This window comes from Platalea leucorodia, assembly GCF_965183815.1.
Source record: "Platalea leucorodia genome assembly, chromosome: 14".
NCBI lineage: Eukaryota > Metazoa > Chordata > Aves > Pelecaniformes > Threskiornithidae > Platalea > Platalea leucorodia.
The window spans coordinates 9,808,694-9,820,997 of NC_138836.1; the positions used below are offsets into that span (position 1 = coordinate 9,808,694).

The following is a 12,304-nucleotide window of genomic DNA, read 5'->3' on the forward strand; positions in this document are numbered from 1 at the left end:
TCCTATGCCAGGACGCGCGTGGATAGTATGCAGTAGATACAATGAAATCCCGTAGTACGCGCACCCGCCCAGGTCACATAGCCACTCTTCAGTGTCAGACTCTTTGCAGCTCTAAGGCACCTCACCCTCACACGTTGTCTCCTTCCCTCCTTCCATCACCACCTAACACCTGGCCATCATACCTCACAACTTTATAGCATTTATACCCATTGCCCAGCTAACACTCTCAACGACCTTAAGGTAGATGCTATTAGTCCCATTTTACAGATGGGGAAACTGAGGCAGTACAAACAATGGCTTGTCCAAAACCACAACAGTGGAGGCAGAATTAGAATTTGAGGGTTTCCACTTCAATCTTGTGGGTTGGTTGTATCTAAGGTACCAAAATAATGGCAACAAGAAGCCATGCTCCAGAATAATAAGTGTTCTTTATTATTGTTATTATTTCTACAGACTCCAAATCAGATATGCGAACAGCAGGTTTTGCTTTATACCAAAAAATGAGAGATTCCACAAATGAAACACAGGATTAAGAAATGGTGGTAGAGAATAAGACAAAAAGGCAAGCAGTGATCAATTCTGTTTAATACTAGGAAAGCCAAAGAGAAAAAGACACTCTTCAGACCAAAAAGTATTTAAAAAAAAAAAGGGGGGGGGGGGGGGGGGGGGAAGAACAAGACTTATTTTGGAAATGCTTTAAGCTGACATTATGTTGGTTTTATTTCAGATTTCACAAAAGAAATACATTACAAAACTAAAACCAGTTAACCCCTATCAACAGAGGGTGGGATAAGCAGCAGACACTAGGTCAGAACCTGCAGTGAAGAGCCTCCCGCTCCTGTCACTGAACGCGCCGGTGCTAACAGGATACCTCCCTGGCGGATGGAGATGGAGAGAACTGGGCTTTACAGCAGTTCTGAGAGGCACAATGGCTCCTCCTAGTCGGTGCTTTGCTGCTACCCAGCCCAAGTCTCCTCTGTATCATAAGTGTAGCAAGGATTTACCGATTTGAGAAAGGACAGATCCAGCATAGCAAAGGCAAGAGCTTTTTTAATTGAATTTTATGCACGTTTCCTTTAAAAGGTACTGTACCTTAAAATCATACCATCAAACTGATTACTCAGCTAACTTATGTGGGATCTCCAGTCTCATTACCAAGAGGAAAATGAATACACAAGGTTTAAACAAGCCCTGTGCTAAATAAAATATACAGGGGCTTTGGGAAGATGCTTTATATTTGCCTGAGTTTTGGTTACGGGAGAGCAGGGGTAGGAGGATTTGTTCAGTTATCATTGAGGAGTTCTATTCCGCCCCCCCGCCATTCGAAACGTCTGGCTGGGTGGTGAGACTGGAGGTGGGAGGGAATAAGATAAAGCAATGATTTTAATGCTTTACTGAGGCTCTGATACAGCAGAGCACCGTACCACAGAAACAAAGTACCTGCCTAGGGACAGCTTTGCCCGTCGTTATCACACCCAAGTTAAGGCTGTTCGACACACAGGGGCGTCTGTCAAACCACCCAGCCTTCCCCCCACCCCTCTCTCCTCAAAAGAGGGGATGATGGCCAAGAATCCTCTTCTACCTTTTCCTTTCTGAACAGGGCAGGGCGGTGGGAGAAAATAGGAAAAAACAAACAAAAGAAACCAGACTGTTCCAAAGATGCACTTCGGTTTAACAGATGGGCAACTTCCCCTTGTAGAATAAGCTTTCCCCTCCAAAAAGGAATGTTTCTTTTCTCCTATAACCCACGATAAATTAAAACCAAGTAAGAAGTCTCTGGTTTGACACAATAAATACTTAGAATATATCAAATGAAAAAAACAGTTACAAAAGCCTTAATGGAATCCTCTTTCTGACCTAACTACAGACAGATTCTTCACAGACAAAAGGTATCTCCGAAATCAGCTGCAGCTCCCCTCCCTGCTCACTGGGCTTGGTCACCAAGTGCTATCACATACCCTTTGGAATACTGTTAAGACAAAACAACATAGAGCACAAGAAATCTACTCCTAAACTTGTTTCTCATACTGCCAAGGATGTGGGAAGCAACCATCGGCGGGGAACCCTCATAGCAGTGCACAGTGACAGAGTCACAGCACTGGAGTAACACGGACAGGGGTACCAGGGGAAAACAAAGCATAGGAAGGGAAGGAGGAGAGAGAACCCAGAGAAGTTGGGAAAGGAAAAGATGAGCAAGAGAGAGAAAGAGACCAATCAGGTTCAGCTGGACTTCCCAGTTCTGGCAGCAGAGCAGATGAGATGTTGAACGACAGGAAGAGTTCTTTGGGGTCTGTCATAGCAAGGAATGTTGTTGGCATTTTCTTCACCGTTGACAGTAAGTAAGCAGAAGAAGTTAACCCTCTCTGACACTGACACGTGGCTCTGCCAGCGAGCTGTGGATGATCCCAATAACTGATTCAACGCTGTCTCCCTCCAATAAGGTGCGGTGATCCGCTTCAATAACATGGACAGATACTTTCCCATCGCATACCTGCACAGAGACAAAAAAGAAAAACCTTACATTCACAATTTACAACCAGCTGGTCACCTAGCTGTTTTGGGTTTGTCAGTCTTCTAAGTTACTCATAGTTTACACCACTGTCGCTATCAAACTCAGTTGAGAACAGCACCAGTTTTACTCTGACACATTTTCATAGGTCAGCTGCAGGGCGTTGTTTGGAACCAGTGTTTTAAAGCACGATATTTTGACGGCCTGGCAGTTGATCCACTCAGATATAAGCTAGACAAGGCGGCAACCAACCTGATACTAACAGAATAATTTACCTACAATATCAAAGAATTAATGATAAAGTAGCTACCTCCAAGCCCTTAAGAAAATCAAATAACCCTCCCCTCCACCTAATCTTTCTCCCACCACTATGCATCTTCCTCTTCAAGGTCATTATGTAACATTAATAACATACATTCATTATTGATTCCAAGCTAACTTGTAAGTCAGACATCCGAAGGGATAGCACATGTGAGAAGCAGGAAGGTAATTCTGAAAATCGCTTCCTTTTCTCCGATATCTGTACCATAACGTGAGACACTTAACCCTTTTACACAAACAGGGGCTAAAGAACAGTGACCTTATCTGGACTACAGGTTGAAAACCTTGGGTTTTTAGGCCCACAAGAAACCCACATACTAACTTCTAAGTGGTCCACAAAAGGTAACTAAGAAAAAAATCTGTCTATTGTCAGCAGGCTGACACTTGCTCTTCAAAAGTCTGCCCTCATGCAGCGGACAAACTTTACGGGTCTATAGTGAAAGGAGGAGACAAAGTTACTTCTGCCAAGTCACTCTCTTTTAACATCTTTATTATCTAAAGCTTTTCTAGAGACCTGCAAGAATTAGCTATAGAAAACACTTAGCCAATATAGAGGCCAGACCTTCTCCTGGCCTTCACCACCCTGAGAAAATGCCTGGAACCAATCAACTCATTTGCTTCTGGGGACTTTTAATTCTTGTTAGAGCAAAATAGGTGCAGAATGATCATTTCTTTCAGGTTGGTTTTTTTCCTTCTCCCTCAGTAAGGATAATTTTCCATGCTTTTCTTTTGCTCCCCCCAAACATCAGGAGAACCTCAATAGCCACCAGCGGGCCTCAGACTGACCTCTGAGAGTCTGTAGTCTCCACCCAGACTTTTTGCATATTCATTGTGAAACTTTGCCTGCATCAGTGTCACATTCCCATGATACTTGGCCTCTGGTATATACTTGTCAGCAGCCTTCAGTTTATGGTAAAAGGAAGCAGCAGCAAAGCTGAGTGCTTCACGATTGATGTTTGTATGAGTCTGAGTTATCAGGTCTGCAGCAGCATTCACACGAGCCTCCAGATCTTTCAGGGGCAGAAGAACCTCCAGCAGCTGGAAATATAAACATTTTTTCCCTGTTAGTCTCAATATTGGAGAATCCATCTCCGTTAAACAAAAAACCACACCCCTCCTGTGCGAGATATAAAAAAAAAAGAAAAAGAAACATTACCTTATTGTACTCCATGCCTACAAATTGCTGAACAAAGGCACACAATGCTTCAGTCTCCAATGCAGCCTCATTTCCTTGGGCCAGCTTGGCTCTGTAGCTCTGGAAAAGAGAAGAATAAAATGCAAACATGAGAAGGATATGCCGGACCTTGAATGTTAGATAAAAACAATTACAGAACAAAGGGCTTTGAACTGGGAAAAAGGGAGGGGGAGAAGGAAAAAAGACAGACTGAAGCTTGGGGTGGGGGAGGAAGATCCCTCGACAGCAGATTAGAAAGCAAATCCACAGGGGGCAGTTGCCAAGAGCCTAGTATCCTCTAGAAAGTACAACGAAAATGGAAAGGAAGGCTTAAGCAAGGTTTCCTAGCACCTCTACACGAGGATCTTGTCTTGCAGGCTCCAGGATCTTCCAGAAGACATACTCGTATCATGATTTATAGCAAGAGCAACATTTGTGTCCCAGCCCTCGCCAGTTAATGAAGATCACCCCCCATATGCTTCCACCCTTCAGCCACCCCTAAGCATCCACTATCCACAGCTGTCTCCCAACTCCCCTGTCAAGAAAAGTCTGTCAGCTTTTCAGATGGCTCACATCTAGCACAGTAAGCTCCAAGAACATGAGCCCTGATGACACAGGATGGTGCCCAGACACAAGATTTTCTTTGTATCTCTTACCTGAGTGTATGCTGCCACAAAGGAATGAGACCCATCAAGGAGGAACAGACTGTTGAGTGCATGGGAAGCATTTTGTTGTGCTTGCAGCTGGGAGCACATTTCAAAGGCTACACAGGCACCAAACGAATATCCAGCAATGCGGTAAGGTCCTTCAGGCTGTATCTGCTTCATACAGTCAATGTAATAGGTTGCCAGGCTCTGTATGCTGTCCAAGGGAGCAGCTAGAACATGGAAGCGAGTTAGAAACAGACTCTGGTGAAAAGACACTGGCAGAGACGATTACGTTTTCATGAGCTCAGAAACAACCCTGTTGGAAACATCCAGGTTATTTTGAAGGTAAGTTTCTACACTATGGTTAGCAACTTATATATTTTGGACAAGGAATAGCAACGTTCCTGCTTTCCAAAGACAGGTAGAACAGCACACCTTGTTTTTCTCCTGCATGCTTATCTGCTAGCAGGGACTCAACGCAACATCCAATTGTTCCACTTCCCCATACATAAGCTCTTCAATCTAACCTAGTACTTCTTACCTGGGGATGCCTGACCTGACCCTATGCAGAGTATAGGTATTGATGCTTGATCCTCCCAGTTTAAGAGTCTAAAAACAAAGCTCTCTCTGTAAGGCCACTACAGTTCAGAATGTTACATTTATGAATTCAAGATGCTGAAAAACTGAGATACCTTTTGTGCACTGGAGCCCATAGCAGGGCATGTGAAGTCTGGAGGCAAGAGTGTAGAAAACTGCAGTGGATCCTTCGATGGGGTGAACAAGGAAAAGAGGGCGCTCTGTGCCCTGAACATCGTTGAGACGGGTGATCGTTGGCCCCTCTGGGTTCACCAACAAACTGTTCAAATCTAGTTTTGGAGGTTCGCCCGGGCTTGTCTTCGTCGGTTGGGATGGCTTCAGTTCTTTGAAGGGAAGCACATCAGACAAAACACAATTAGATTCAAGATCAGTCTTGGTCACACAGCCATAGTCCTTAAAGGAGAATCTCAGGGCTGCTCTGGATTAGCCCACTGGCTCACTAAATCATCAGGGCAGAGACATAGGGATCTTCCTATTGTCTGTTGCTCTGCAGCAACTGCATATGCTTTTAACTTGCGGTAAGCATGACATTACATTGTTTATTCCTCAGACAGGTAAAAAGTCTCAAATTACACCCTGCACACAGCTGCTTAAGAGTACTCATGGAGGCAGATACTAGCCAGGCAAGAACGCAGCTTTCACGCTCTTTCTTATACCCTGCCCCCAAAACTGATGGGCCTGACCCAACAGTCAATGGACTTCGGCGACATGTCTGTCACTTAAAAGCCTTTCAGCTATAACCTTATTTCATGATTTGATAGAGGCTTATGTCATTAGAGATGAAAGCAACGGATTGGGAGCTTAATTGTTCGGACTCAGGTGACTGGTAGGAACCCTGATCCAGATACTATACCCTCTGCTTTCTGGGACTTGGAAGAAAGTTCACGCAGTTTGTTGATTGTAAGAAGTCGAATTTCTCTCATGGTCATAACGATGTCATAGTCTCTCTCCAGCGTCTGGCGCACCTCCACACCCATCAAGGAATCCAAGCCCAAGTCTGCCAAGGAACTGTCAGCATTCAGGCTACTCACGTCGTGGGCACCTGAGGAAAAAACAGCACACTAACAAAAGGCTGACTTCTTTTCAGCTCTAGGCCTCTCTAGCATTTTCCTTCTTTCTCCTAAAACCTGAATAAACTGCACCTACAGAGAATTACCTTTCAGGATCATCTAATGCTTTCACAAGTCACCTCTTCTACAACCGACATCTGGTCATATGGCATCTAGTCCTTAGAGTACACATTAAATGTGCACAGCTTTATGACAGGGGATACATCAGTCCCAGCCAAAGAGCTGTGAACTTTGTTACTTCAGCTCTAGACCAAGTTCAGAACAGTCAGCTAGAGGAATTTCACATACTGGCAGCTCTAATTGAAACTGCAGCCTCAGACATAACGCAACTAATCCTCAGCTACAACGTGAGATGAAACAGTTATCAATGATGGCTGATTGCAACATTTGATGTCTATCACATTGGAGGAGGTGGTGATTCCTCTAGCCTTCATCCCTTCTTCCCCTTCAGTTTTCACACTGTTCAAGTCTCTCACCCTTTCCTTACCTGTAAAAGGCTTCTCATAATAACACTTGCATCTATAGCTCTTCCTCCCGTCCTCCAACCTTGTGCTGCCCCATATTGACACCCTTCCCACCATTAGGCTTCTTACTGGCTTCTCCCTTTGTTGTCTTCACACGCTCTCTCCTTCCAAACTAACCCTACAGCTGGTACAGTTTCCCAGACACTTTCCTATGACTTCTAAAAGACACGTCTGTTCTCCGAGGTCAGATTTGCTGTCAGTTACTGCACACAATTCCTTAAGTAATGCTCAGGAGACCATCTTTAATTTATCAGTACCTCTTTTGGCAGAAAACAAAGAATCAGTACACACTTCTGTCTGCAAAAGAGACAACTGAAGTGGAACATGGTAGAGCTGACAGAGATTATTCACTTTCAACACAAGAACCACACACCCACACCACAGGGATCAGGAGGAGATGCTGAACAGAGCACCTACAGCAGCACCACTGCTTTCCAAAAGCATCGAGATGGTAGACGCTTGCCCAGCAGTGCTTGTCTGAGAGCACTTACCCAGGATGTGAGCAATAGCTTCTACAAGATCCCGTTTACTGTCTCCTTCAGTTTTCACAGAGACCTTCTCTGCTAGGACAAAACTGGATGTGACGGGATGAGGTTGATTCAGGAAGGTATCGAGCACCTCCAGGCACGAGCTGATAGGCTGGAGAAGGGTTCCCCCAATCACAATGTCTTTGTTTCCCATTGTCTTCACAAGGACACCCACATCACCAATGGCTCCCCATTGGATTGCCAGGCCTGGAGGAGAAATCAGAAGAAAGAACACACTAGGCAACTAACTAAAGCACGTGGCAGCAACAAAAGAGTGTCAAAAACAGCTAAGCAAAGGCCTGCATTTCCTTTGTATTGTTAAATGGTCAGTGTTCATTCACACATGAATGACTCAGGGTAACAGCCAGGAGAGGAAACAGCCTTCAACATTCATTACAGTTCCAGACAAGCACACAAGTTTCTGGTGAGCTGGTTCTCCTCTGGATGTTTGGTGGGATAGATCATTCTGCACAATGAGTAACGTCATCTTACCTGGGAGTCCATCATAATGTCGCTGCTCACAGATGCGCTCCATAGTAGAATTGGCAAAGCCATAATTACTTTGCCCGGCATTTCCTTTTCCACAGCTTACAGAGGAGAACACAACAAAATAGTCCAGGTCTGGACACTTCTTACGAGCCACCCTTGGAGCAGAGCAAGAGAGAGAAATTCCATCAGAAAACACTGCTACCTATGTATTACCGTGGAAAGCTAGTGCAAGACTAAAACGACTAAGTTTGATCAGCTCTGTGAGCGTAAAAGCAGTTTATATTTGTCCCTTCTACAGACACTTACCAATCCAAATGAAGGGTGCCTAAACTCTTGGGCTTGTTGACCTCCCAGAATAATTCCGGGGTCTGATTTTCAATCATGGCATCTTTAAGGACCTATTGGGGAGGGGGGAGAGAAAAGGAAAAAAAGGAAAAAAAAAAAAAAAAAAAGTGCAGTATCAGTATCTCCAGTTTCTCCATTTAAATTTGCCACGTGGTTTGAGATATGAGAGGATATCACTACACAATACACTTCTGCAACTTTACAGTACAGACATATCCTGAATGTCCTGAAATATGACAAGGACCACATGGCTTTTGGTAAGTCTGCTTTTTTCAGTACTGCCACTGCAGCCTTCAACTGGCAAGTTCCATATGGTAATTTTCTTGTCCCCAGGGGTCTTGGGCAACATTCGTCTTATCCCAGAACTGAGCTCGCTGGCCAAATACTGTTGCTTCCCAGGTCAAGGGGACAGACCCATAAGTCTTTAGTCACCAGGTAAGGCCAAAGCACAGTGTCCTTTGAAACACAGAGAGGCAATCTAAAACTGTATGAAGCCTGACTGCCCTCAGTAAAAAAGCCACTTGAATGGCTGCTGTCTCTTACAAGTCCTAAGCATTTTTATCACTTACCACAGCCAAATTAAAGATGCCTCCAACTGGGCCAAGCTGCAAAGCTTCTTCTATTAATTGCTGTGCTCCTTCTAGTGTCCCAATATCGCTGGTAGATACCAACACTTGGATTCCCAGTGCCTTCCACCCTCTAACACATTTAGCCTGGTAGCCTACAAAAAATAAAGGTGAACAGTCCCTGGGATGAAGCATTCAAACCATAAGGCTTTGGGTAACCTGCTCATTATGCTTTTCTGACTAGATAGAGACTGAATAGCTACATAATTCCCATTCAGCTACAAGAGGAAAATTGCACAGAACCTGAACAGTAGATAGAAATCACTTGAGTTTCAGAAATATTCTAAATAGATCTAAGTGGAGAACAGAGTCGGGAGAATGTAAGGGTGGGGGGCAGGAAGAAAACGTACAACAGTGAAGGGAAATTACCAGGAATTTGGGTACTGAGACAGGAAAGAATGGCTAGATTGGAGCAAGGCAACAGATTATAGTAGCACAACCAGAAACTGAGAAGTAGAAGTATTTGATCTATGTGTTTGCTCAAGTGGGGCAATTGTGAACTTGCCAATAGAAAGAAGGAATCTGTAGAGACAGAGAGAAGTTTTGTTATGGCTGAATTTGTATGAAGAAACACTGAAGACTACAACTGATAAGAAATCTCAATGCCACAACTGTGATCAAACTAATGGCTTAAAACTGAGTAAAAATGCTTACTGATGTTATCAGACAGTAGGGCACATCTTTACAGATGAGCTATCTGAAGGAGCAAGAGCAAGCATCCACACATACAACTTGAGGGACAAAGTATCTTTAGCCAGGAGTTTACAGGCCTTTCCTTGTGGCATGTGATCCACCATGCTACAGCCGTTGGCCAAGTCAGTGAGGTAGCTGGATATAGACTTTGTAGAGAGGGTAAAGGTAAAAGTAAGGCTGCAGAAAAAATCCTGGGTAAGGCAGAAAATGGGCTAATAGAATTAGGAAGCATAAAAGAAACCCAGGAAAAAGAGACAGTTGGAAAAGAGGTCAAGTTAAAAGATACTTCCTCCTTTAGAATAAAAGGGACAACAGCTTGTTTGAAGTGAGAGAATATATACATGAGAGGAAAGAAAAGACATCAAGACATTATTATTTGCTGATAGGACACTTAAAAATGGAGAGAAACCACAAATTGAGGTCTGTTGAACAGCAGTTATGTTCCCTGTTCCTTTACGGTTTTTACTTACCAGTTCGTATGCCAGAACGAGACGTCAGTATAAGCTTCCGTGCTCCTCTCTCAACTAGCCACTGTGCCAACTCAAGCCCAAACCCTCCTAGGCCTCCTGTGATGATGTAAGACTTGGTAGATGGACAGGAGGTTCGGGAGATGGCAGAGATTTTAACTGGTTTAGACTTTAAAGGATATTCTTTTTCCTCTTCTTGGACCTTCCCCCCGCAAAAAAGAAAAAAAAAAAAAGAAAAAAAAAAAGAAGAAAAAGTAGTTAAAATCAGATACACAATGCATTTCTCCTTCCATGCTCTACTCCTCCAGTCAATGGGAATGAACCTTGCAGAATCACAGTGACAGATTTGACAGTTACATACGTTACAATGGCAGCAGTAAAAACAATAACCCTGTGCTGTCCTAGTTACACAACTTCAACTTGAACTGGATCAAAATATCCAATAAAGTCACCTGCAGAGGATGACAGATGCATCAGAGAATCAAAGTCGTTATCTCATTACCTTGATCATAACTTTGCCAATATGTTTTCCTTGTGCCATGAACCTGAAGGCAGCTTCTACCTCTTCTTTGTTGAAGACTGTACTCCTCAGAGGCTTTACCACACCATCTTTTATGCCCTTCTTCAACAACTCTGATACTAAGTCCCACTCTTGGTTTCCATCCTCAAAGACTGCATCTAGTAGGACCCCATGAAATGCCACGTTCTTGAGGAAGAAAGCCATTCCTAGAAAAAGCAACTTGGTTATCACTTGATGGTGCTGACATTTCAAAACAGAGTCTATCTTCTGCTTCAGAAACACTTCTGTGTAGGTCAGTAGTGGAAGACTGAGGAGTAAGGCAGTCATTAGTTGCTAGAATTCTACATTTTTCAAACTCATTCTTGCATATACTCTCTAAATGTTATATTAGGTTGTTCTCTTACAAGCAGACCAGCTTAACAGAAACTCCACTCACAAAATTGTGAGTCAAGAGGACAAGCTATAACATAGTCAGTCCGATATTAAAAAGGACATTTTGTGTCTAGTGACAGCTGAGTTAAGAGTCACAGAGGAGCCAGAATCCCATGTACGTCCTGTCCTCCACAGGAAACTCTTCGTCATAGGAAGTTTTCCCTGATGCTAGGATCTTTTCAAATTTAATTAGAATAAGAAAGGAGACTGTCAACACTTGCTATATACAATCATTCTGCAACAGGCCAACATTCTTGTCATTTTGCAGTAACACATCAGATTATAACATTCAAATTTGTTGTCTCATCCAAGAGACATCAGGTTAATCTTGCCTCAGTTCCATCAAAAAGCAGGAGTTGCTGTTGACTGCCTCAAGGGACAAGAGGCCTTGCAGAGGAGTCTGGACAGACTGGAACATTGGGCAATCATCAATGACATGAAATTTAGCACAAACAAATGCCAGATTCCACACCTGAGACTGAGTAATGCCAGACAGGTATAAACTGGGAGAAGAGTGGCTGGAGAGCAGCCCTGCAGAAAGGGATCTGGGGTGCTGGCTGGCAGCAGGCTCAATAGGAGCCAGCAGTGTGCCCTGGCAGCCAAGAGGGCAAACCGCATCCTGGGCTGCAAACACAGCATCACCAGCTGCATTTAGCATTGGTGCGGCCTCACCTCGAGTACTGTGTGCAGTGCTGGGCCCCTCAATTTAAAAAGGATGTGAAGGTACTTGAATGAGTCCAGAGGAGGGCAAAGCTGGTGACAGGGCTGGAAGGCATGTCCTACAAGAGGTGGCTGAGGCCTCTGGGTTTGTCTAGTTTGGAGAGAAGGAGGCTGAGGGGCAACCTCATTGCTCTCTGCAGCTTCCTGAGGAGGGGATGTGGAAAGGGAGGTGCCGATCTCTTCTCCCTGGTATCCAGTGATCCGATGCATGGAAATGGCTCAAAGCTGCGCCAGGGGAGGTTCAGACTAGATACTGGGAAACAGTTCTTTGCCAAAAGGGTGGTCAAACACTGGAATGGACTTCCTAGAGAGGTGGCTGATGCACCATGCCCGTCAGTGTTTAAGACGCATTTGGAAAATGTCCTTAAATAATACGCTTTAATTTTTGGTCAGCCCTGAACATGTGCCATGTGAAATGAATGCTGCTTCCTACTGCCTTCCTGTCCAAGCACTTTGTGGGCAACATGTCCTATACTGGTTTTAAAAGAAAGACTTTGAGGAAGATAACTTAATTATTTTGCATGTTTTATGCAGGCTTCCAGAAAAATGCTGAGTGCCATGCTTCTCCAAGAAGGTATTTGTTGAAAAGACTACGTAAATCGTTAGTGATAAAAGTGAAACCGGTATTCCAGCTAAAAGCTTT

The 12,304-nt window shown here is 44.0% G+C and overlaps 1 protein-coding gene across 1 annotated transcript in view; it reads right to left on the reverse strand.

Annotated features, from left to right (window-relative positions):
• Positions 1–516: 516 nt before the first annotated feature.
• The window catches only part of FASN (fatty acid synthase), a 43,470-nt gene continuing 31,682 nt past the window's right edge, over positions 517–12,304 (reverse strand). Inside the window, exons 32-43 of the mRNA XM_082326707.1 lie at positions 10,492–10,715; positions 9,993–10,191; positions 8,773–8,924; positions 8,165–8,256; positions 7,862–8,013; positions 7,334–7,576; positions 6,102–6,290; positions 5,344–5,571; positions 4,661–4,881; positions 3,987–4,085; positions 3,617–3,868; positions 517–2,491 (exon numbers count right to left, since the gene is read on the reverse strand). Coding sequence (XP_082182833.1) covers positions 2,354–2,491; positions 3,617–3,868; positions 3,987–4,085; positions 4,661–4,881; positions 5,344–5,571; positions 6,102–6,290; positions 7,334–7,576; positions 7,862–8,013; positions 8,165–8,256; positions 8,773–8,924; positions 9,993–10,191; positions 10,492–10,715 — 2,189 coding nt within the window. The 3' untranslated portion in view covers positions 517–2,353. The remainder of the gene's footprint in view (positions 2,492–3,616; positions 3,869–3,986; positions 4,086–4,660; positions 4,882–5,343; positions 5,572–6,101; positions 6,291–7,333; positions 7,577–7,861; positions 8,014–8,164; positions 8,257–8,772; positions 8,925–9,992; positions 10,192–10,491; positions 10,716–12,304) is intronic.